Source organism: Staurois parvus, unplaced genomic scaffold (genome assembly GCF_062004578.1).
Source record: "Staurois parvus isolate SC_StPar_1 unplaced genomic scaffold, SC_StPar_1.0 ptg000011l, whole genome shotgun sequence".
Lineage (NCBI taxonomy): Eukaryota > Metazoa > Chordata > Amphibia > Anura > Ranidae > Staurois > Staurois parvus.
Genome location: NW_028317807.1, coordinates 5,190,429 through 5,215,988, shown reverse-complemented (window position 1 = coordinate 5,215,988; position 25,560 = coordinate 5,190,429). Strand labels below are relative to the sequence as shown.

The 25,560-nt window shown below is 45.3% G+C and overlaps 1 protein-coding gene across 1 annotated transcript in view; it reads left to right on the top strand.

Annotated features, from left to right (window-relative positions):
* Nucleotides 1–4,455: 4,455 nt before the first annotated feature.
* The window catches only part of LOC149473729 (uncharacterized), a 379,403-nt gene continuing 358,298 nt past the window's right edge, over nucleotides 4,456–25,560 (top strand). Inside the window, exon 1 of the mRNA XM_089670292.1 lies at nucleotides 4,456–5,501. Coding sequence (XP_089526418.1) covers nucleotides 5,186–5,501 — 316 coding nt within the window. The 5' untranslated portion in view covers nucleotides 4,456–5,185. The remainder of the gene's footprint in view (nucleotides 5,502–25,560) is intronic.

Genomic DNA, 25,560 nt, shown 5'->3' with positions numbered 1-25,560 from the left:
TCCAGCGGCGCGCTGTCTTCCCGGCTTCTGTAGTGTGGGCACTGGGCATGACAGCCGGGTGCCAAGTGCGCATGCGCAAGAAGCGGTGCTTTTTGTGAATGGTAAGGCGGTACCTGGGACACATGACAGATCCCAGAAGCCGCCGGACCAATCACAAAGCGCAAGTGCTTCTCGCTCATGCGCACTGGGCACCCGGCTGTCATGCGCCATTACAGAAGCCGGGAAGACAGCACGCGGCTGGATCAAGGAACAGGTAAGATCAAACAAAAACTCTGCGGAAGTAAGAGCGGGTACCTGTCAAATTCAGGTACCCACTCCCCACAGGTCAGCAGTCATCTGTACTGTCCGCAGTCTCTGGTCATCCCTGTGCTGTCCGCAGTCTCTGGTCATCTCCTGTACTGTGTCTGCAGTCCATTAGTTCAGAATTTTCTTTTTCCTGTTTTCTGCCTCTAAAACCTAGGTGCGTCTTATGGTCAGGTGCGTCTTATACGGCGAAAAATACGGTACTGTGTCACTATGGTGACACTGTACTGCTAGGGTGACAGTATGTTAAAAAAAACCTCCATAAAAATATAAAAAAATAAAATAAAAATGTAAAAAAAAAAAATGCAGAAAAAATATAATTTTTGGTTATAAACTAATTTGGATTATTTTTTAACTAAAAAGATAGATGAATATATTTTGGCCAAGATTTACAAAGAAAGATTATTTGCAAAATTTTATAAGAAAAACTCTTTTTTTTTCAAAATTTTTGGACTTTTTCATTTATATATATAAAAAAATCCAAGTGATGAATAAATCCCACCAAAATAAAGTTTTATCTGTCTCAAAAAAATTCATATGGGTACAGAGTTGCATGACTGCGCAATTGTCATTTCAAAGTGTGATAGCGCTGAAAGCTGAAAATTGGCCTGGACAGGAAGGGGGTGAAAGTGTCCGGACTTGAAGTGGTTAAAGGGGAATAATTTTCATGTGCTTTTGTTGTGCTGGAGAGATGCGTTTTAGCACAGAAAAAGTGCATTAGTGGAAAGGGGCCTTACCCAACCCCCCCACCCCCCGGTCACATAAAAGCAGATTTTGAATTTGTGCGACTTACAGCAAGACTTACAGCAAGTCGGATGACCTGCTGATTTCTTTGCGATTTGCAAGACGTCTGAAATAAAAATGTAAATCGCACCAAAAGTAGTGCATGTAGTACTGTAGAAATCTATACGTCTCTGACCAAGTCAGAACCGCACCGATATGACCGCTCTAATAGCAGACAATAGGCTGTGACTTGGCCTACGATTTGCAAGTCGCCTGGCATGCAACTCGCACCCGATGTGACCGGGGTTTAGGTAAATTACTCAATTTCCCGTCTTTTACAGGCATGAGGGTGCACAGGTGTTGCATCCATCCCCATGCCAGCGTCCCATTTTAGTCTATTGGGACACACGGCTGCATGGACACAGCTGCTGTGGCCCTATATGACATGTGGTTGCGGGTCCCCAAACTCACACACTGTTCTGAACATTCAGTTTAAAAAGATGGAAAGTACATTCATAGAAACAAGTGTGCAAAATCTTACAATTCCATTTCCTTTCAAAGCTGCCACGGCCTGAGTGGAGTAGCAGTCCTATAAAAGGACCTTTGCTCTGTGGGTGGAAGCAGTGGTCTCTCTCCTGGGGTGTGACACACCCCCTGCTGAGTCAGAACCAGTACTCTCCAATCAGCAGGACACTCATGCTTCACTGATTGCAGAGCCATATACAGTATCTGACACAGCAGGGGCCCTGTGTGTTGGACCATTGCAGAGAGACCACTGCTTCCACGCATAGAACAAAGGTCCTTCTCTTCAGCTCATACCCAGCAATGGGCTTCAACATTCTGACTTGTACATAATGTAGCACTACCCTCTTAGGAGTTGCAATAGATTTGGGTCCCCCTATAGTCCTGCACAGCCCGGCAACATACATTTTCCATTCGGACTTGCATCAGGAGGCAGTGACCAGTCCTTGAGCTTCGTTTTGAAGTTTTATTAGAGGGTTTAGAACTTGGATGGGGTGAGGGGCGTATAGGATGGCCGAGGGAACAGCAACAGAAGGCAAATTCCTTAGCAATGATGTACAAGTCTATACAGAAAAATGTCTCTTCTGGAGAGCTAGCCAGCGTCCACGAGGACCGCCCCCGAGGACTCCTCTCCTCATCCACATGTACTGGGAGCATCACTGGGCAGGGAATCCAATGCTTGTCACTGCAGAGTGTACAGTCCCGGGTAAGAGAACAAATCCAGCTTCCCTCCAGAGGGCTCCTCTTCCCTTACTGGCAGGGTGCAGGCTTCTTCACTTGGTCCCTTCCTGTGCTGCCGGTGACTGCTACCAGGCCTTCTAGCTGGGCCGCTCCTTCCCTGCTGTACAGGTGGGCCTCTCTCAGGGGACAGGAGAAGTCCCAAATTATCTTACAGGGTCCTGTGCCTGTAGGTGAGCCCCTCTCCATCTGGGCATCCTAACATCCTATCCTACTAACTACCCCTCCCAGTACCCCTCCACTGTGTGCCTGCTATCCTACTAACTACCCCTCCACTGTGTGCCTGCTATCCTACTAACTACCCCTCCCTGTACCCCTCCCTGTACGCCTGCTATCCTACTAACTACCCCTCCCTGTACCCTGCCACTGTGTGCCTGCTACCCTACTAACTACCCCTCCCTGTACCCCGCCACTTTGTGCCTGCTATCCTACTAACTACCCCTCCCTGTACCCCGCCACTGTGTGCCTGCTATCCTACTAACTACCCCTCCCTGTACCCCGCCACTGTGTGCCTGCTACCCTACTAACACTAGAAATTCTGAAGGACCCTCTGCACACTGGTATATACCCTTTCAAGCAGACTATGCAATAAATAGGGATATTTAGTTCACACATATTGCAATACATGCTTAAGCTGGCCAACTGCGTCAAAGTAATCCCTCTATGGCCAGTCCACCCTGCCACTGTGGGGGGAGGGGGGGGTCCTTGTAGAAGCAGCGGCAAGACGTGTATCCCATGAAGAAATATCTCCCCTGAAGCAACTGGGCATGTTCCGGTTTCAGACAGAAGAAGCCGATCGCCAACTTTAGCACAGAACTGCCACAGTTAACCCCTTACAGGCTGCACCGCTGAGGCTGATTCCACGGATCACTAGCCGCCGACACTCCCGCAAGATGGATCGAAGCTGTGTATTGGGGAGCATAATGGATCAGAGAGAGGACAGTGACATGGGGGGGCCAATGACATGGGGAGGACTGTCAAATGCGGGGGGGGGGGGCAGTGACATGTGGGGTGGTCAGTGAGATGGGAGGACAGTGACGTGGGGGGGCAGTGAGATGGGAGGACAGTGAAATGTGGGGGGGGGGGGCAGTGACATGAGAGGACAGTGACATGTTTGGGGGCAGTGACATGGGAGGACAATGACGTGGGGGGGCAGTGACATGTTTGGGGGCAGTGACATGGTAAGACAGTGACATGTGGGGGGGCAGTGACATGAGAGGACAGTGACATGTTTGGGGACAGTGACATGTTTGGGGACAGTGACGTGGGGGGGCAGTGACATGGTAAGACAGTGACATGTGGGGGGGCAGTGACATGGGAGGACAGTGACATGTGGGGGGGCAGGGACATGGGAGGACAGTGACATGTTTGGGGGCAGGGACATGGGAGGACAGTCACATGTTGGGGGGCAGTGACATGTGGGTAGTGACATGAGGACAGTGACGTGGGGGGGGCGGTGACATGGGGGGGCCGTGACATGGGAAGAGGATGGTGACATGGGGGAGCACCGACATGGGGGGATGAGTGACATGGGGGGGGCTGACATTGGGCAGGCAGTGACATGTGGGAGGTTAGGGACATGTGTGGGGCCTGACATGGGGAGGACAGTGACATGGGGGGGGGCAGTGACATAGGGAGGATAGTGACATGAGGAGGACTGTGACGTGTGGGGGGGGGCAGTGACATGGAGAGGACGGTGACATGGGGGGGCCGTGACATGGGAAGAGGACGGTGACATGGGGGAGCACTGACATGGGATGAGTGACATGGGGGGGCTGACATTGGGCGGGCAGTGACATGTGGGAGGTTAGGGACATGTGTGGGGCCTGACATGGGGAGGACAGTGACATGGGGGGGGACAGTGACATGTGGGGGGGTCAGTGACATGGGGAGGACAGTGACAGAGGCCGTAAAATGTGCGGGCAGTGACATGTGGGGGGGGGGGTCATGACATGGGAAGGACAGTGACATTGGGGGGCAGTGTCACTCACACTGTCATCCCCATGTCACTGACACTGCCCCCCCATGTCACTACACTGACACTGTCTGATATTGCCATATATCGCTGCAGACTGTTCTCACCCCCACACCATCCCTTCATATCACTGACACTGCTCCCCCCCCATGTTACTGTCCGATGCTGCTGCAGACTGCTCCCCCCCATGTCTCTGACACTCATCCCCCACCATATGTCACTGACACCATCCCTTCATGTCACTGTGACACCCCTCCCCCAGAGAATTTGGCATGGAACAGCCCCCATTTGTGGGATACACAGATTACCTCTACACCGGTCTCCCTGTCAATCTGGCCCCCTTGTGTCTCTCAGTCCCCCTGCGGTCCATGCTGAGATTTGCAGTCCACCCACCGAGCTTCTCCTCACCCCATGAAGACAGATCTCATCTCTCTGGCCGAGGCTCTGTTCGAGATATAAGCACAGCAAGTCCCCTGTCTGGTAACCTCCCACCCTCACAGCACTTCCGGGAACGGGGTTAAGCCACGCCCACATCGAGAAAGGGGCGGAGTCCTAGCTGAGACACCACAGCACACAGGCCCTCCATGTCATGCGGAGCTGAGAGGAGGAAGCAGAACGGAGAGCGGGAGGAGTCCGGAGGAGCGACACACCCCTGACAGTGTGAGTGACATTGGGGGGAGGAGTGACACAACTGCGCACACAGGACCTCCTTGTCATTCAGAGCCGGGCGGAGCTGAGAGGAGGACGCAGAACAGAGAGCGGGAGGAGTTGGGAGGAGGGACACACCCCCGGCCATTACCAAGAAATGTAAATTCAGTTCCAGAGTCACCGTCACTCACCGGATGTCTAACAACGAGGAAAGCAACTCCCAGAGAAATCACTGACAGGGGCGGACTCCCATAATAGGCACACCCACTTGTTGTCATGGTGACAGACGCCGTCTTTTATTTCTCCCTCAGAACAGATCCCTCTCCACCAATGGACGGGATTTCTGTTCAGTGGGCGGGACGACGGAAAGTTTCCTTGTCGTGTGTGCCGTCCAATCACATCTCTCCCATCTCAGATGACAAGCGTGAGCCCCTCACAAGTACTCCAAGTCCCAGCATGTCCAGCTTAGGCAAGAAGAGGACTTCTACCGCTGGATGGACCCCCGATATCCGGACACAGGACCGTCCTCTGAGCGTCGGGCTGAGGGGAGGAAGGGGAACCAGAGCTACCGGAGCCAGGAGCGGGGAGCCCGGTAAGAAATCCCCTTCTATCTCCGATAATTCTTCTATCTGTGATTGGGGGGAATTATTATTGTCTGTTATTAGCGATTCTATCTACTGCTAATATTTGATGGACTATTATTATTGTTTGATTTCTATGGGGATGATTATTATTTATATCTATTATTCTTCATTATATGTAATACTATTATATTTATTGTTTATTAATATTGATTATAGCGATAAATGCTATTTATATAAAACATAAAATAACAATATAGATTTAAACAAGAAATAGAGATGAAACAATACATAAAATGATAAGATATAAATAATAATAATATTGATTATACTTATGATTATTTTATTTTATCAATACTATTATTGATTTTATCTGTAGCTAATATTTTATTATTGTTTATTGATTAACTGATATTGCTATAATTTTATTGGTTATTATCATTGATGAGATCTGGTATTGTTATTTTATTTTTGATTTAATGTATTTTTATTATTGAATATATTTATACCTATTATTTTTTTTATTATAAAGCATAAAAATAAATTAACAATATTGCATGTAGACATAATCTATATCTAGCTTATTGATCAATATTTATTGCATTGATTATTTATTATTGCTATTATTTTATTTATTATCTATTATTATTGATTATATCTGGTGTTATTATTGACTTTTATTTATCATTTTATTATTATTGATATCTATTAATATAGTATTGATTACTATTTTATTACTATTATATCTGTTATTTATTATTGCCTTCGTTTATTGATTATATACGTTTTTAATATTTTATTATTAAGATTGTTTATTATTATCTTTTATTGTTTTCTCCATTTTTTTTGTATTTTACCTATAATGTTTATTGATACAGTCAATATTTTATGTATTATCTATTATTGTTATTTGATTTATTACTTGTTTTATCTATTATGGATCCCTCATGGATGTCCATTGGGATAGCAGTCGGACTGCCTGAATGGAACATCTGTACATCCCCAAGCAGGTTAAAACAGCTTCTCATGGGTATTTGCTGTGGGATGCCCCCTGTGAATAAGGCCATTTTTTTTTTGTGTTGCAATGTTATTATTACAGCCCTGTTGGGGGATCTTTGGCAAGATATCAGTGGGCAGCACAGTGGCTAAATGGTTAGCACTTCCACCTGGCCAGTACTAGGGTCGTTGGTTGGAATCCGAGCCACGGCACCTCCTGCCAGGAGTTTGCATGTTCTCCCTGTGCCTGCGTTGGTTTCCTCCGGGTGTTCCGATTTCCTCCCACACTCCAAAGACATGCTGCTAGGTTAATTGGCTCCTGTCTAAATTGTCCCTAGTATGTATGTGTATGTATGAATGTAAGTTAGGGATCTTAGATTGTACGCCCCTTGAGGGTTAGGGACTGATGTGAATGTACAATATATATGTAAAGCGCTGCATAAATTGATGGCGCTATATAAGTACCTGAAATAAATATCAGGGGTCCAAATAGACCACCAAAATCTTTTTTGAGACACAGAAAAAGGGACTGAGGATGGAGTCTTTACTTTTTTTTCTCTGCAGCTTCAGGTGCACCGCAGATAATTAGGAAGCTTCTGCTTTCTATTTATTTATAAACAGAAGCATAGAAAAGTAAAAACTATGCTTCAGTGATGAATAAACACAGCAGCGATTGCTCACTGTCTTCATTCTAGAAAGGAAGGGGCTGGTAATCCTGATGTGTTTACCATCACCCCACCCCCTGCACATTCAATGCCCCTCCCTGCCTGCTCCCTGTCCTGTTACCTGAGCTGCACATACTTAGCTCAGTTTACAGCACTGGGCCTGTCTCTGTATGCCAGAATGACTAGCCTCATCCCAAGCTGACCATGAGGATAGCCTGACACAGGAGAAGATGCTGGGAAGCAGTGCAGCTTCCACATACGTGTACAACTAAAACCTCTGCTTTGTAATGTATATTTTTAGGGTCAAATTGTGTTTTGTTTTCAGGCTAGCTGGCTTACTTCAAAAGCTAGTTATTATTTGAGGTGCTTCAAATTCCTGTATAGCTTGTTCAATGGATTCAGTGTGTGGGACATACTGGACACCTTTTAACCCTTTCACTGCCAGGTCTGTGGATGGGGGCGTCTGTATATCTGACAAGTATACCACTATGGCTGGGAAAGACTAATGCAATGCGATCTGCACTGGATTCAATTAAGTGGAGCACAGGGGAGAGATCAGATGTTTCATTAAAGAGTACCTGTCAGAAAAAAAGTTCATGGATTTACTGTGCGTTGGGCTAAAGAGAGCTTGTAGACAGTCCTCCTTTGGGCTACCTCGAGGGGAATTTACTTAAAATGGGTGCAGACAGGATCCGGAGTAGTTGTGCATCATAAGCAATCAGCTTTTCACTTCAGCTTGTTGAGTAAAGGTTTGAAATGCACACAAGGAGCTGAGTGGTTGCCATACTCAGTGGCTCCAGATTGTGTCTTCTCCCTTTTCAGTAAACGCCACCTCAAAATACTACAAAGCTCTTTACTGCTGTCCCGTCTGTGTGTGCTCGCTCGACTGTAAAACGGGGAAGAAGGTGTACCCCTTTATGAAGGATATACAGCAGGACCTGTTCGCCTAAAGTGTGGTTTTCCCATGGGCGTGGTCAACCTGGTTCTTTACACAACAGCCACTGTTGTTAGAGAGAGGTGGGTGGTACTTTTAAGGGCAGAAGAGGGATTTGGGGTCTTATTGACCTCAGAACCCTCCATAAAGAGTACCTGTCACATGCCTTTTGTTGTCACAAGGGATATTTACATTTCTTGTGACAGCAATAAAATTGATAAAAAGAAATTAAAGTGACAGTGTAAAAATAAAAATTAATAAAAAAAAAAACATTCAAGTGCTCTCATTCCCTTGTGCTTGAGCTACCTTTTTGGAGTCATGCTTGTAACCGTCTGTAACAGCTGGAGGGCTGCCAGTTTGACACCTCTGCTCTAGGGCATCTGCTTTAGAAAAATATATAATGTGTTTTGGGGTTTGTGACGGGAGTCACTTAGGGTGGGGGGGGGCCATGGAACCCAGATCACTTAGGAGAGGAGGGGAGACCCCTGTCTCAGCTCCCCATATCCCTCTTATGTGTAAATCAACCTGTGCCTGTTAGGAGTGAGTGAATTACAAGCTCTTTCTATTAGGGAGCCTTACCTGACCGTTTTTGAGGACAGGGTTGTCCTCAAGACGGATCCAGGTTTTATCCCTAAAATATTCTCCTCCTTTCACAGGTCTCAGGATATAGTCCTGCCGACCTTTTACTCTTCTCCTGAAGGTAAGGAAGAAGAAAGGCTAAGTTTGCTAGATGTAAAGAGGAGTCTTATGATTTATCTTGATAGATCCCGGGAATTTAGAAAGTCAGATTCCCTTTTTGTTTTGTTTTCTGGTCAAAAGAAGGGTTCCGCAGCGTCCAAATCCACTATAGGTAGATGGATTAGATTAGCTATCGGGGAGTCTTACAAAGTTTGAGGTATTCCTCCCCCCTTTCTTTAAGCCCACTTGACGAGATCCTTCGCGGCTTCTTGGGCAGAGAGGGCCGGGGCTTCGCCAGAGGAGATCTGTAAGGCAGCCACCTGGTCAAAGTTCTCTACCTTCGCCAAGCATTACTGCCTAGATCTCCTGTCAAATAGGGAGCAGGCATTCGGATGCAGGGTCCTCCAGGCAGTGGGCCCGCCCTAAGGGGTAAGTTCTTTATTATTGTCTCAAGGGGCTGTCCTGGAAGACGTAAGGATAAAACTAGAGTTAGGCTTACCGGTAACTCCTTTTCTTCGAGTCTTCCAGGACAGCCGCAATTTCCCACCCTTCAAATGTACAAGTGTTGTATATGGGGTTATCTATATGTATATATATTTGTGTCTTCCGCTAGTTCTTGAATAAAAACTGGGGATGGAGGCTCGCCTTTAAAGGCGTGGGGGATGGCGTGTTTCCTGACCTGGAGGGAGGAGCTCTACGTCTCAAGGGACTGTCCTGGAAGACTCGAAGAAAAAAAGAGTTACCGGTTAGCCTAACTCTGGTTTTTCCTATATGAGCAGATATAGATTTTTTCTGTAGGTTACCGTGGTTATACAGCTTGTAAAGTTCATGGACTTACTGTGCAATGGGCTAAAGAGAGCTTGTAGACAGTCCTCCTTTGGGCTACCTCGAGCGGAATTTACTTAAAATGGGTGCAGACAGGATCCGGAGTAGTTGTGCATCGTAAGCAATCAGCCTTTCACTTCAGCTTGTTGAGTGAAGGTTTGAAATGGACACAAGGAGCTGAGTGGTTGCCATACTCAGTGGCTCCAGATTGTGTCTTCTCCCTCTTTAGTAAACGCCCCCTCAAAATACTACAAAGCTCTTTACTGCTGTCCCGTCTGCGTGTGCACGCTCGACTGTAAAACGGGGAAGAAGGTGTACCCCTTTACGGAGGATAGACAGCAGGACCTGTTCGCCTAAAGTGTGGTTTTCCCATGGGCGTGGTCAACCTGGTTCTTTACACAACAGCCACTGTTGTTAGAGAGAGGTGGGTGGTCAAAGTTGGCCAGACAAGCGAAAAAACCGCTGGCCGTTTTATTGCAGCACGGGTAGGGCGGTTGCGTGACTCGTGTACACCCCCTACTTGTTTTGCAATATCATGTTTTAAACGTGATTTTGCCCAGCGGTGCCACCTTGTGGCTGTTTTTCCACAGTGGCTGGATGGCAAGCAGTTAAATGCCCCTACCTGCCTGCTCGATGTCCTCTCCAGCTCTGTAACCTGATCTGCACATGCACAGCTCAGCCTATGGCTCCGGGCCAGTCTCTGTGTGTCAGAATGACTAGCTCCTGTGCATGCGCAGAAGTGATGTCATCTTGTGCCAGCCAATGAAGATGGAGAAGATTCAGGACAGGATTGTTGGCGGAAACATGAGTATATCGCTCCTTTTGTGCAGGGCGGCACTGGGGCGCAAAAGCACGTTTTAAAAAGGGGTCCGCGCTCCCGAAGTTTTCGTGGGCAGGGGGCGCGCGCTCCCGCCGACCTGCGGGTGACACCATTTGATCCCAGAGGGATCATTCATTCGATTTCAGCCAGTGATGTCTGGCTGAAATCGGATGATCGGTCCCTGTCCTATCCTGTCCTGTGTTGACAGTTACACAGGACAGGATATGATGTCATTCTTCTCTGCCTGGACACATTCCGTTCCAGACAGAGAAGAAGACATACAAATTGTGAGTAAAACAGCACATACCCACAGTTAGAACACTCTAGGACACATTTAACCCCCTGATCGCCCTCCCCCAGTTAACCTCTTCACTGCCCTGTCACCAGTGTCACTGATCAGTGAACCGATTTTTACTGATCACTGTATCAGTGTCGCTGGCGACTTCCGATAGTGTTAACGCCCCTCCCAGATAGCGCCAGATTGCCCGCTAATACACCAGTAATCCCCTCTATCGCCTTGATCGCCCCCCCCCGAGTTAACCCCTTCACTGCCCTGTCACCAGTGTCCTTGATCAGTGAACAGATTTTTACTGATCACTGTATCAGTGTCGCTGGCGACTTCCAATAGTGTTAGCGCCCCTCCCAGATAGCGCCAGTTTGCCCGCCAGTACACCAGTAATCCCATTTAACCCCTTGATCGCCCCCCACCCCTCCCCAGTTAACCCCTTCACTGCCCTGTCACCAGTGTCATTGATTACAGTGAACAGATTTTTACTGATCACTGTATTAGTGTCACTGGTGACTTCTGATAGTGTTAGCGCCCCTCCCAGATAGCGCCAGTTTGCCCGCTAGTGCACCATAAATCCCATTTAACCCCTTGATCCCCCCCAGTTAACCCCTTCACTGCCCTGTCACCAGTGTCATTGATTACAGTGAACAGATTTTTACTGATCACTGTATTAGTGTCACTGGTGACTTCCGATAGTGTTAGCGCCCCTCCCAGATAGCGCCAGTTTGCCGCTAGTACACAAGTAATCACATTTGACCCCTTGATTGCCAGGAACATGCTTACTTGCACGCTAAACCTCTATTGCTAGTATAGTGTCTGATTGGAACAATATCTTTGATCAGATCAGAGCTATACCAGCGTTCACATTACTATCGTATCCCCAAAAACGCAGCGTTAGCGGGATCAGCCCCAACACCTGCCAGCACCTGGATTTAGCCCCTACGCCCCCCCCCCCCGTTCTCCCCCAGCAAGTGCAGTGTCAGTAGACAACTGTTACTTGATACATATTACACACAAAACCGCAGTGTTCACAGAATCAGGCCTGATCTCTGTTAGCATTTGTCGGTAAATTTTTTGTAGCGGTTCAAGCAGTCCCTGACAGCCAGGCGCTCTTTTTCCTGTGAGTCGCACTAGGTACCTGTAAATTTAGTGGCCAAAATGTCCAAGCAAAGGTACTTTAGTGAAGAGGCCTATAGGATTCTGAGCATGTCAAGTGAGAGCGAAGGGGAATACTCACTGGCAGAATCAGACTCAGAATATGAACCTATAGACAGCAGCGGCACCCTGACAGGTAGCTCAGACGACGAGGAAGAGGTCCCTGCTAAGATCAGGTGTACCCGATCCCATTCCCAGGTTGCTGAGGTGGTACAAATGCATGATGACTCTCATATGCAGCAGAGTGCCAGTACTAGTGCCGCACTACCTTTTGGTGAACTTGCGAGCTCCAGCGGCCTAGTACATCCTGGTCTTATGCATACCAGCACTGCAGTATCACTTGGTGACGTGGCGAGTCCCATAAGTGCAGTACAAGCTGGTGCGGTGGAGAGCACAAGTAGTGTCCCGCGGACACCAAGAATTCGCAGACAGGCCAGTAGAGCCCCTAGTATCCTTCCGGATGTGCTTGCAAATCCCGATTGGCAGCCCACAAATTCTGCAGCACACTTACTTCCCCCATTCACTGCCCAACCCGGAATTCAGGTGGAAACAGCAAATTTAAATACTCCCCTTGATTTTTTTGAGCTGTTTTTCACAGAAGATCTTTATGCATTGATTGTGGATCAAAGCAATTTATATGCACGACAATATATCGCCGCCAACCCAAATTCAAACCTTGCCAGACCATTCGCATGGAAACCCATTACGGTTTCCGAATTTAAAGTTTTTTTGGGCCTAACCCTCAACATGGGCATTAATAAAAAAAATCAATTGCGGTTGTACTGGTCCACAGACCCGCTTGTTCACATGTCCGTGTTCTCTGCTGCCATGGCCAGGCATAGATATGAGACGATAATGCATTTTATGCACTTCCACGACAACACACTCAGTCGTCCTCGGGGTGACCCTGAATTTGACCTGCTCCACAAAATTCGGCCCCTCGTAAATCACTTTAACCAAAAATTTGCAGATGTGTATACTCCCCATAAAAACATCTGCATCGATGAGTCCCTCATTCAATATTCTGGCCGCCTTCTAATCAAACAGTTTCTCCTCAGCAAGCGTGCCAGATATGGGATCAAGATGTATAAGACCTGTGAGAGGGCAACAGGCTATACATGTAAGTTTCGGATTTACGAGGGAAAAGATATTCACTTGGAGCCTCCCGGATGCCCAGACTACATGGGGAGCAGTGGCAAGATAGTTTGGGACTTGGTGTCATCCTTTTTCCATATGGGGTACCACTTATACGTGGACAATTTTTATTCAAGCGTGCCACTATTTAGACATTTGTTCAGTCTGGGAATTTGCGCATGTGGCACTGCGCGATCTAATCGCCGGGGCTTCCCCCAACGGCTTGTAAATACCCGTCTTAGAAAGGGGGACAAAGCCTGCTTGAGAAACGAAGAATTGCTCGCAGTGAAGTGGAAGGACAAACGGGATGTTTACCTCCTGTCTTCCATTCACGCAGATACGACCGTCCAAATTGCCACGGCAGCTGGTGTTGTTGAGAAGCCCCTCTGTGTCCACGATTATAACCTTAACATGGGAGGGGTGGACTTCAACGAACAGATGATGAAGCCGTACTTAGTTTCCCGAAAAGCCAGACGCTGGTACATAAAAGTGTCGGTTTATTTATTTCAATTGGCTGTATATAACGCTTTTGTTCTCTATAAAGCAACTGGACATAGTGGATCATACCTAAATTTCCAGTTAGAGATCAACAGGGCCCTTTTGTATCCAGAAGGTGCTGCGCCCCAAACCCCCATCCCAGATGCAGTTAGCCATCTGCATGAGAGACATTTTCCCGATACCATTCCTGGTACCCCAACCCAAAGAAGACCCCAAAAAAGATGTTGTGTCTGCAGCAAACATGGAATTAGGCGTGACAGCCGCTATTGTTATCCCTCCTGTCCTGGCCTCTACGTCAAGCCCTGCTTCCGCCTCTACCATACACTAGTGGACTATTAGTATAGGGTACAGCACGGCACAGTTCAGGGCACATATACACAGGGTCTCGAAAGATGTTAGGTAGTCAGGAAACTGGCTATCGCATTTGGAGAGACCCTACCAGCTGTTTTAAAAATGTTTAAAGTTTGAAAAAAAAAAGTTAAAAAAAAAAAATGTAAAAGTACAAATCCCCCCCAAAAAAATCAAAAAATTTAAAAACCAAAAATAGTTATAAAACTTATCCTCCTCGGGCAGTTCATTTTTACCATACAAATCCCTAAGACAGATCCGCACACAACTCCAGGATTTACAACTTCACGATTCTTGGCGAATCCTACACCCGAACGTTAAAGATTATACGTTCTTTTCTCCTCCACACAATAAGTACTCCAGAATTGACTACATTTTTCTCTCGCAAGTGGATCTGCCATTTCTTCATGACACCTCCATTGAACCAATGGTCCTATCGGATCACCATCCCATAACCATGACGTTGCGTTTTCCTGAAAAACACTCCCGCTCTAAGATTTGGAGATTGGACGCATCTCTTCTTTCCGACCCAACAAACGAAGCCGAGATCCGCTCCCAATTGGTAGATTACTTTGCGACCAACCAGACTTCAGATACCTCCTCCTTGACGCAATGGGAGGCACATAAATGCGTAATTCACGGGGTTCTCATAGCTATGGCTACGAAGCGTAAAAGGGAGAGACAAGCACATTTGCGACAACTTATGGAGCGCATCCAGTTTTTGGAAAGAGTTCACAAACACAGTCAAGTGGCTTCTACCTTGACTGAACTCACAAACACTCGCACGCAGCTTTTGACCGAACTGGGCAAGGTGGCTAAACGTATATATGTCTTGTCTCAAAAATTATTTTATGAGTTTGCGAACAAAAGCGGGAGATTCCTCGCCAGATCCCTTCAAACGAAAAAGTCGAGCTTAACAATCCACAAAATCAGGGGTCCAGACGGTTCTTTTGCCACCACTAATGCTGACATTACTTCTCATTTTGAGCAGTATTAAAAGACATTATATAACCTCCCTCCGGAACGTCCCCCACCTGAAACCAACAAACTCAGAGCCACGGTGATCTCGGACTTTCTTCATCTTTATAGCCCTTCTGCACTTTCTGAGACATCCGCCCTGGAACTGGAGCAAAATATCACGGCAGAGGAACTGTCGCGGGCCGTCAAACAAATGAAGTCTGGTAAAAGCCCGGGCCCTGATGGCCTGTCTGCAGTATATTACAAGGAGTTTTTACCCGTCTTGTCCAACCCCTTCCTCTCGGCTTTCAACACTTTCTCTTCACTCCCTGTGCCGTGTCATCGCCTTCTAGACGCGCACATCACTGTCATACCCAAAGGAGATAAGGATGCAACTTTGGTTTCCAATTATAGGCCCATCTCCCTTCTGAATGTAGACGTGAAACTTTATGCTAAAATTCTGGCCAACCGTCTCCTCCCCTTACTCCCTTCTTTGATTAACCTCGATCAAGTGGGTTTCATCCCTGGCAGGGAAGCGAGAGACAATACTATCAAGGCCCTCAACCTTATCCATTGGCTTCGCACATCAAAGAATCCTGGGTTCCTTCTCTCTTTGGACGCTGAGAAGGCCTTTGACAGAGTGTCCTGGGATTATTTGAGGGCAACCCTTCAGGCGATTGGTTTGAGAGAACACATGCTTAATTTCATCATGACCTTGTATTCTGGACCCATGGCACAGGTTCGGGTGAATGGCCATTTATCGAACCATTTCTCTCTCGGCAACGGCATGCGCCAGGGCTGCCCCCTTTCTCCTCTCCTCTTTGTGCTATCATTAGAGCCACTGCTGCGTAAACTCCGTTCCAACCCAGATATTAAGGGCGTTTCCGCACCGGCTCAAGAGTATAAACTCGCCGCCTATGCGGATGACATTTTGCTGTTTCTAACGGAACCTCGGACCACCTTGCCCAATTTGCTTAAAGATTTCTCACTTTTTCAATACATGTCGAACCTTAGAATCAACCATTCAAAGTCATACGCCCTCAATGTCACCCTCCCTTCTGATGTAGTCTCATTTTGCCGATCGCAGTTCCCGTTTAGATGGGACAGTGAGACTCTCACTTACCTGGGCATTCAGCTTACGTGCGACCTCTCTGACCTTTACGTAAAAAACTTTATCCCAGCACTTAAATCCATTCACGAAGATCTCACTAAATGGCATCGACCATGCTTTTCCTGGTTCGGCAAGGCTGCTATATTAAAAATGAACATTCTCCCCCGCCTCCTCTATTTATTTCAAACCTTACCTATCCAATTGCCACCCGCCTTTTTCGCTTCATGTAGGAGAATGTGCTCCTTCTTCCTTTGGAACCACAAGCGTCCGCGCATATCTTTCTGCCAATTGGTTCTCCCCAAATCCAGGGGTGGGATTGGGCTCCCAGACCTCAGGCAATATCATTGGGCCTGCCATCTTTGCAGAATTATAGATTGGAATATTCATTCGACTACCAAAGACTGGGTGCATCTCGAAAACTCCTTCTCTCCTTCTCCTATAGCTTCGATCCCGTGGCTCTTGACGAAACATACCCCCCAGGCCCTTCTCACTCATCCACTGATTGGTCCTACCTTGAGCATCTTCCGCTTGACATGCAAGTCGGCCTCCATCTCGGATGCCCCCAACCCTTTAACCTCCCTTTGCTTAAACCCGGACTTCCCTCCGGGTATGCACAAGGCCTTCCTGTCGGAACATTGGCCGTATGACCAGGTGAAAGCGGAACACTTTTTTCATAAAGGCCAATTGAAATCCTACTCCTCTTTGGCGAGCACCATGAAAGATCGTACCTTCCCCTTTTGGGCCTACCTTCAAATCAGGCATTTTCTCACATCCTCTGCTCACCGCCACAAATTGACTCGTCCTCTCACCCCCTTTGAATCAATTTGTTCTAAGGCTGAACCCCAGCGGCATCTAATCTCATCCATGTACCTCCTTCTCACCGGTGATGGGAATCCTAACTCGCTCCCCGCTTGCCGAGCTTGGAGGAGAGACCTTGATATAGATTTTTCTTCCTCAGATTGGGACCAAATTTTTACATACTCCCACAAATGTTCGCTGAATGTATCGACCCAAGAAAACGGATACAAGCTAGCATCCCGTTGGTACATTACCCCTTCCAGAACTCATCGTTTTAACCCTTCTCTACCCAATAATTGTTGGAGATGTGGAGCACCTGATGGGTCCCTTCTCCATATTTGGTGGTCCTGTCCTATCGTCCTGCCCTTCTGGCAGGAAGTCCACCGTATAACCTCGTCAGTGTCCACTTTACCTCTCGATTTCTCCCCGGCCCAATTTCTCCTCCACCATACACCGCTCCCCAAACGTCTATACTTCCGATCGTTAGCTATGCATATGATTAATGCTGCTAGACTCTGTCTTCCTGTGCTTTGGAGATCTACTCAACCCCCCTCAATAAAAGATTGGTTCACTCGTCTAGGAAAAATTGCAGAGATGGAGGAGCTGATTGCTTCCTCCCAAGATAACCCGACTAAATTCTCCCATACTTGGTCGTGTTGGATTCACTTCAGAACGACCCACGAATACCACTCCATCATGGGTCTTTCTACCTGACTCTGAGCCAGACCTGTGGCTTTGTATTACACTCTGTATTGTATTGACTCCTCGACCCTTGCTAGGCTGTCGATAACACTTTTCTATTATATCCCTTTCACTGATCAGGTAGTGAGACACTCCTTTTCCCTGGTGCCCGATTGTCTGCTTTACGTCTCTATCCCCTAGGGGATGAGCACACCAGCTCTGTCCTTGGAGCTTCCACCTATATGACATGTCTATCCATACCGCCCCCCCCCCCTTAGTCTCCTTCCCCTTTGACCCTTACCCCCCCTTTTTTTTTTTTTTCTCTTTTCTACGCTTTTTTTCTTCCTTCTTTGGCTTTCCAGCTTCTCACCATTTTTTATTTTTTCTTTTCTCCCGACTCCTTCCTCATTGTGCCCTGTACCTGCCATTACTGTCTTTGCTGTTTTTCACATCTTCTCCACTTAATTTTTTCCCTTTTTTTTTCCCTCTACATATATGTTTATTCCTCTGTCCATAGGCAACCTAATCTCACACCCGGATTACACTTGCACATGTGCCTCTCCCATTCCACGGAGTTATTTTCATCTGCGTTGGCTACCTTTGAGTGGTACCTTTGCTGCTCCTCATGGATAACACCGAGCTTTCTATATTTTCGCAACTTCTTCCTTGCACCAGAAGCCCAGCACCTTTAGCTTTATCCCCTTCCCCCCTACTCTGCTACTCTACGATAAAAGATATATGGGGGTGCAAATAAATGATCCTGCTCGTTTGGTGATATTTTGTATGCTATGTGGTGATTATGATTGGTGTTTGCCTTTTTTTTTTTTTTTTTGCTGTGTTCTCGTGTTTTTCTTTTCCAAGTTCAACTTCATTATTGTTACAGGTGACATGAGATGGCTTTATTATTTTGTTCGCCTGCGTATTTCTTATTGTTTGGCATGTGCGATTTGTGTTTTACCGCGTTTTTCTTTGGCACATTGTATTACATTGTACAATTTATACCATTTATATGTTTTGAATTTTTCTCAATAAACTTTGTGGAACAAAAAAAAAAAAAATAAAACTTATGTATAAAAAAATCGAGCGCAGTGCATAAAATATGGTAGCTGCTGGCAACAAAAAAAGGCACCTCGGGAACCTCCACAGTAAATGTTAAAAGAATAAAAGTGCAGCGTTACATGAATGGTGACTTTATATATAAAAATATGACAAACACAAATGACTTGATGTCAGTGGATTAATAGAATGCCGGCGAGAGTTCATCAAAAGTGCTGTGGTGAAGTGTGCATACAGTCTCTGATATGCCAAAGACATAAGTAGTGACTTTTCGTGGTGATAAGAATAGTCAAATCATGCACTAACCAGATAGCGCATAAATAGCGCATGGGGCATTTAAGACCTGCCCCTGGTACTCAGCTGCTGTGTCACTGGAACAGAGAGGTGTCATCTGTAGGGCCACCACTAGATGTCATCTGTCCATGCAGAAGATGTATCCAGCCACTGAATTAATGGAGTAAGCGGGTGTCATCTATAGGGCGACCACTAGATGTCATCCGTCCATGGAGGAGATGTCTCATAGATCCAGAGATGTCACTTGCAGATGTTATCTTAATGTGCACGGCCCTCAGCTACAGGACCTTCAAAGTTACAGGCTCCCCAGAAATAAAGAGCCCGTGGAAAAGAGGCCTCAAATAGTGTGATAACGTTTAATAAAGTATAAGCAATCAGAAATAAACTTACAGTATTGGTTCAGCTGCTCTTGTATGGCTAAACCAGAGGTACATGTACAAGAGAGATTGGCACTTCCCTAATGCGTATCGTGTAAAAACACATCATCAGAGGGGATGTGCCAATGGTAGGTGAGGTGTTTAAATAGTGAAAAAAGCGCCAAATGTGCACCGCAATGCGACAGCGCCGTTATTACGGTTCGCGCATGCGCATTGGCAATCGTGGCGGCCACCTGACGTGCGCGCATGTGCATTAGTGCCGACGGTGGCCATTTTTTAGAAGCCCAAAAAATATATTGCTCCATATGGTCTGATTACATGGACACTGGTAATCAGGACGACCAATAGACGTGCGCACATGCGCATTAGTGCCGATGGCGGCCATCTCTTAGAAGTCCATCCGCACACCTGCGGTCGTGAGCGTTGACCCTGTGGCAGTATGGAAACAGCGATTGCACCATGCATGTGAGGTATCGCCACGAACGTCAGATCAAGGGCAGTAATTATAGCTCTAGACCTCCTCTGTAAATCTAAAATGGTAGCTTGTAAAGGCTTTTAAAGCGTTGCCTATAGATATTTAAAATGTATGCAGTTTGTCGCCATTGCACAGGACATGCGTAATTTTAAAGCATGTCATGTTTGGTATCCATTTACTCAGCATAGCATCATCTTTTATATCATACCAAATAATTGGCCAATATATTGTGTTTTTGTGCATTAACATTAAAAAAAGTGTATATTTTTCAAAAAAATTACATTTGAAAAATCGCTGTGTAAGTAATATGTGAGATAAAAAATTGCACCACCCACCATTTTATTTACTAGGGTGTCTGCTCTAAAAAAATATATAATGTTTGAGGATTTACTTTAATTTCCTAGCAGAAATACTGATTTTCTTTAATGTGAACAAAAAGTGTCAGAAAAGGCTTGGTCTTCAGGTGGTTAGAAGAGTGAGTGATGTGTGGCATAAACGTCTAATGCTGGGCATAAAATTCCCCCACCCCTCAAAATGACCCCTTTTTGGAAAGTAGACACCCCAAACTATTTGCTGAGAGGCATGTTGAATCAATAGAAGAATTTATTTTTTTACCACAAGTTTTTGGAAAATGACAAAAAAAAAAATTACACAAAATTGTCATTTAAATAATTTATTGCTCACACAAGCCATATGTATATGTAGAATTACTCCCCAAAATACAATCTGCTACTTCTCCCAAGTATGGGGGTACCACAGGTGAGAGACATTTTGGCAGTCTAGCCAAGTACAGGACCCCAAAATCCAATAAGCACCTTTAGGCTTTTAAAGGGCTTTATTTCCTCATTACACTTCCTGACTACCTATCACAGTTTTGGAGGCCCTGGAATGCCAGAATAGCACCAAACCCCCCCAAATGACCAATTTTTGGAAAGTAGACACCCAAAGGAATTTGATAAGAAGCATGGTAAGTATTTTGCAGATCTCATTTATTGCCACAAGTTTTTGGAAAATGAAGAAAGAAAACAAAAACATATTTTTTATTTTCTTTTTTATATTTCAAAACCTTGTGAGAAAAAATGAGATCTGCAAAATACTTACCATGCCTCTTTTTAAATTCCTTGGAGTGTCTACTTTCCAAAAATGGGTCATGGGGGGGGGGGGGGGGGGTGTTTATCCTGGCATTTCAGGGCCTCCGAAACTGTGATATGTAGTGGGGAAGTGAAATGAAGAAGTTACGCATCTTCAGGCTTTCAAAGTGGTCATTGGATTTCAGACTCCTGTATGTGGCTAGGCTCCCAAAAAGTGTCACATGTGTGGTATCCTCATACTCGGTAGAAGTAGCAGAATGTATTTTGGGGTGTAATTGCACATATACCCATGGCTTGTGCAAGAAATAAATCATTTAAATGACAACTTTGTGTAAAAAAAAATAAAGAAAAAAAAGTTTTTGTCATTTTCCAGAAACTTGTGGAAAAAAAATAAATCTTCCATGGACACAATGGCCTTGACTCACTAAGATGTGAGTGTACTAGCAGAGACTGACCATTCAGGCAGACTCAGGTCGATCAATCAGTCATCTGACCAGCGTCTAGCAAGCTCATTAACGAGCGTCTACTGACTACTTTGCTATTAGTAAATGTGGTATCCCATCTAGCACATTTTTAGGTCCAATACCGGATATGTTCGCTAAATCCTTAGAATGTAATAAATAGTACACCTGTATTAGAATTTCCTATTTTTTTTTATTTATTTTTTTTGCTGTTTCTCCAAAATGATCAGGAAACTAATGCATTTACTAATGAATGTCATACATTCTGTATGCAAATGTTAAACATTTTCACACTTATATCTCAAATAATTTATATACTTCTAATTTCCCAATATAATTATATATCTTTATTCTCTTTAATCACATAACTATTCTATGTTAAAGACAAGTGCAGCGCTATAAATGCATGTGATCAATAATGAACGCATGTAAAAACCAAAAAGTGCAAAGAATTGCAATAATGATGTAAACTGGTAAATCATGCTAAAATAAGTTCATATAATCATTCCTGAATAATGGAATGTCCTTCGTGTGAGAGTACCAACTCAGAGAGTGCCTATGAATGGCACGTGTGGTCTCTCCGTGATGGACAGTAGTGCATGAACTCATGAAAAGTAAACCACCCTTGGGACTGGTCTACACTCACCAGAACAAAAGTATTAATGTGCATGGGTTATACACATCACACATCTGGGGGTGCAGCGGTATGCTGGCAGCTATGGGTTAGTCATCCAGCTCCATCCATCCATCAGGGTGGGTGTCCAAATGGTCCTGGGGAGGAATTAGCTCAGCCACAGGAGCCAGAAAGGTGCTTAATAATGTAGTACACTGTCACAGGGGTGGATGACCTTTCACGAGTTCATGCACTACTGTTCGTGGTTATATTTATCTTGTGTAATACCATTTTACTAGTCTATATCAGTGACCAGCGCTCGCGTTATCATTTTTAAACAATGTAACTATTCTACATTATAGCTCAAACTGTGTCTCCCACAGTGGTTTAGTGGTTAGAGCTCAGAACTTACAGCACTTGGGTCATGGGTTCTAATCCCAGTCATGGCTACATCCCAAAAAATAGAGATCAATTTTCTGGGTTGTGTCAGTGCCAGGAATATTGATCAATCAATTATGATTTTGCCTAATGACTAGAAAGTGGATGAATGTTACCTGCGTACTGTTCTTTTGCCAATTAGGAAATGTGCAAGTTTCATGCCGTGTATATTTCATTGTAACTTTTTTCTCTTTTAAATCTGTCTCCTTATACAACTTGACCCCCTCCCCCACCCCATCATCACCTGTCCCATATGCAAATCTATGGATCACCGCCCCACTCTTTAACTATCTATTTACTGATCAAGTGAATGTGTCTCATTTTCTATCAGCTACAGCTCAGATCTCACATTATTATACAATTGCTGATTGTATCTCACCACTAGTCTGATTGAATTCACAATTCCTGGTCAGTCCCGTTCCCTGACCTCTAATAACCTTTAGGGCCAGTTCACACTACATGTGTTTCAGTTGCTTTTTCGGCATCACAAACGCACAGAAAGAAGGTTATATGGTTGTCAATGTCATAGTTCACATCAGCGCTTGCATTTTCAATGCATTGCAGGTGCTGTAAACAAAGTTGACCACGCTGCATTGTTTCTGCACAGAACTGTACTGTAACACATTGAAACGTCCTTGAATGTACTAAAGCGCACATGTCCCTAACTACATTGAATACAAAGAAAGTAGAAAAAAATAAGTGGAAGGGATACAAAAATGCAATGTCAACGTGTCCAAAACGCATCCAAAATGTACTGGAACACACTAAACATGCATGCCAAAAGGGCATGAAAAAAACCCATCAGGAACACATCTAGACTGTTTCTATAGTGTGAACCGGCCCTTAGGACTTGTTCACACCATTGGTGGTGCAGAAACGCATGCAAGAACACACATTTTCCAGCACAGCAAAGAAATGCAATGCCCTATGTAGATGTGCGCAGGTACCATGATGAAAACGTTGTTGCACCTACACACGTCTATTAAAAACAGCCCCATTCACAGCCACAAAAACGCATGTCACCACACTACTGTGCGGTTAGGTGCAACACACTTGGAAAATAACATGCCTGCAGTATTTTGGCATGTTTCCACATGTTAAGCAGCCCATTGAATTCAATGGGCTTTGGGAAAAAATAAATATAACAAACACAAAATGCCACATTCACACGGGTCTTCTGACCTGTACAGCATGAATGAGTGGGTTGTTTATGTGGATAGAGCCACCTGTTACACTATGGGGACACAGCAGCTGTATGAACACAGGTTTTAATCTGACAAGTGTGAAGGCGTGGGGAAGTGGCCCTGAATGCTCACTGTCTGTGTTCAGGGCTGTACACCTGCAACCATATGCTTGTCAAATTATGACCTGCAGCATTCCCATAGTGTAACATAGGTTGCATGCTAATGGCGACAGCCACAAAAACAAAACACTGATTCACACTCTACAGGCCACAGCGCCCATGTGAATGAGCCCTCAATTACACAACGTTTGATTTATTAACTCAGTACAGTTTATCATTTGAATTGAACAGGAATTTGTTTGTGATTGTGTCCATGAAGAAAATGTTGTGTATTTTTACCATATATATAATTTGGATATTTTCTCTGGTGGTGGGGGCCTGTCAGGTATGCTGTATGGGCCCCCGTGATATCTAACAGTGGCCCTGGGTGTATGCTTGTGTCTGTGCCACCTGTATAGTTAGGAAGAACAATAAGTTCTTCTATGGAGTATCTTGAACCTCTGCAATGTACCTCAATGCATCTAGGGATCGGCCACGTTTTCCTATGAAAAATAACAAAATTCTTTGTAATGTTTCCCCTGAAGCAAGTGTGAACTAACCCCTTCATATTATAAAGCAGACCGAATTGGCATTTTCCACATTTATGCATAGGCCAGATCTGTGTGCCCAGATAGGACCTCCCAGTGGCTATTCTATGGACAAGGTACACTTTTCCGTATGCCTGATCTTTATTGAGCTGCAATAGTCAATACGCTGCAATGGGCAGAAATATTTGGAAACAAACCACATGAGCTCAAATATCCAAACATTAATGTTCCTTCATAGCAAGCCTCCATGATGTACTGTATGGGCCTGGCCCACTCCAAATGAATGCATTGTTCTGGTAGGTCCTCCTATGACAGACTTTAGCTACTTGTGGAGGATATTGCACTGACTTTTCCTCAGATTGCATATTATCTGGCCATCTTAAGTCTCGGGAATACAATCAAGAGGATCTGACTTTTTTAAGGTAACAAAAAATAGTCTTTAATTGACTCAACATAAAAATAAGCCAACATGGCTAAAACATATCTTGAAAATATGGGGACTCTGATATCCGGCGACAGTCCGTTCAGGAACGAGAAGCAATTCTGCACCCCTAAAACCAACACAGAGGAAAGGGATGGTCAAATTGCTGTGCTGCTTCCAAACCACCTCTGGCATGCCAGGGTCTTTATGCAGGTCCTCGATGCCAATTCTTGCCTGCAGCCACAAAATATCCACTGGCCACAAGTGAAGGTGAGTGGAGGACGTGATGGTGGATTTCTACCAGCTTCAACCGCAAGCAGTACCACTCCTGAAAAATGAGAGCAAATAATCATTGACACGTCATCATGACAGTCAATTCTCAGTGCAGGCTATCTAGAGTGTCTTTCCTTTTTAACCATTTCAAGAGTTCAAGGAAACATTCTTGGAGCATCTACTGTGTTTGGAAAGGCCCAAGGTCCCCCCCTCCCCCAGGCACACTAATGCTTACTTGAAGTGGAGCCCCATGCTGATTTCATGATGTGCTTGAAAAGCTTGACTCTCTGGTCTACGTGGCTCATGAAGGAGTGTTCTTGGGATCACACCAAAACAAGGTGCTTGTTCGGGGAGCAATGAACAGGAGAGAGGGGCCAAGGAATGCTGGCATGGGAGCAGCTAAATGAATGATTTTGGCTGCTCTGTGGTAAGCGGCTGCTTTTTAAAAGTCAGCAGCTACCGTTTTTGTAGCTGATGACTGTTATTTTTTGATAGGTGGAGTGTAAATCCGCTTTAAATGTACTGTACAGCATTTCTGACAAACGTGGCTTAAGATATGGTGAGGCCCTAGGGTCAATGTGTGTTTAGAATACTTCCAAATTGCACATACAAAAACACTACATCCAAATGCATGTTCCATTTCTATAGCATGTTAAACAGACGAAAAATGCACTTACATAATGTTAACATGCGCAAGTAAAAGTAGACAAAATACATACTTTTATTCTGGCTTCACATACATGCATTGTGGTATAACACCGCACTCCTGGGCAAATCGCATGCAATTTGTGTGCGTTGCAATTAGAGACAAACATTTTGCACACCTCAAATTGCACCGCATCCGGGCCAAAA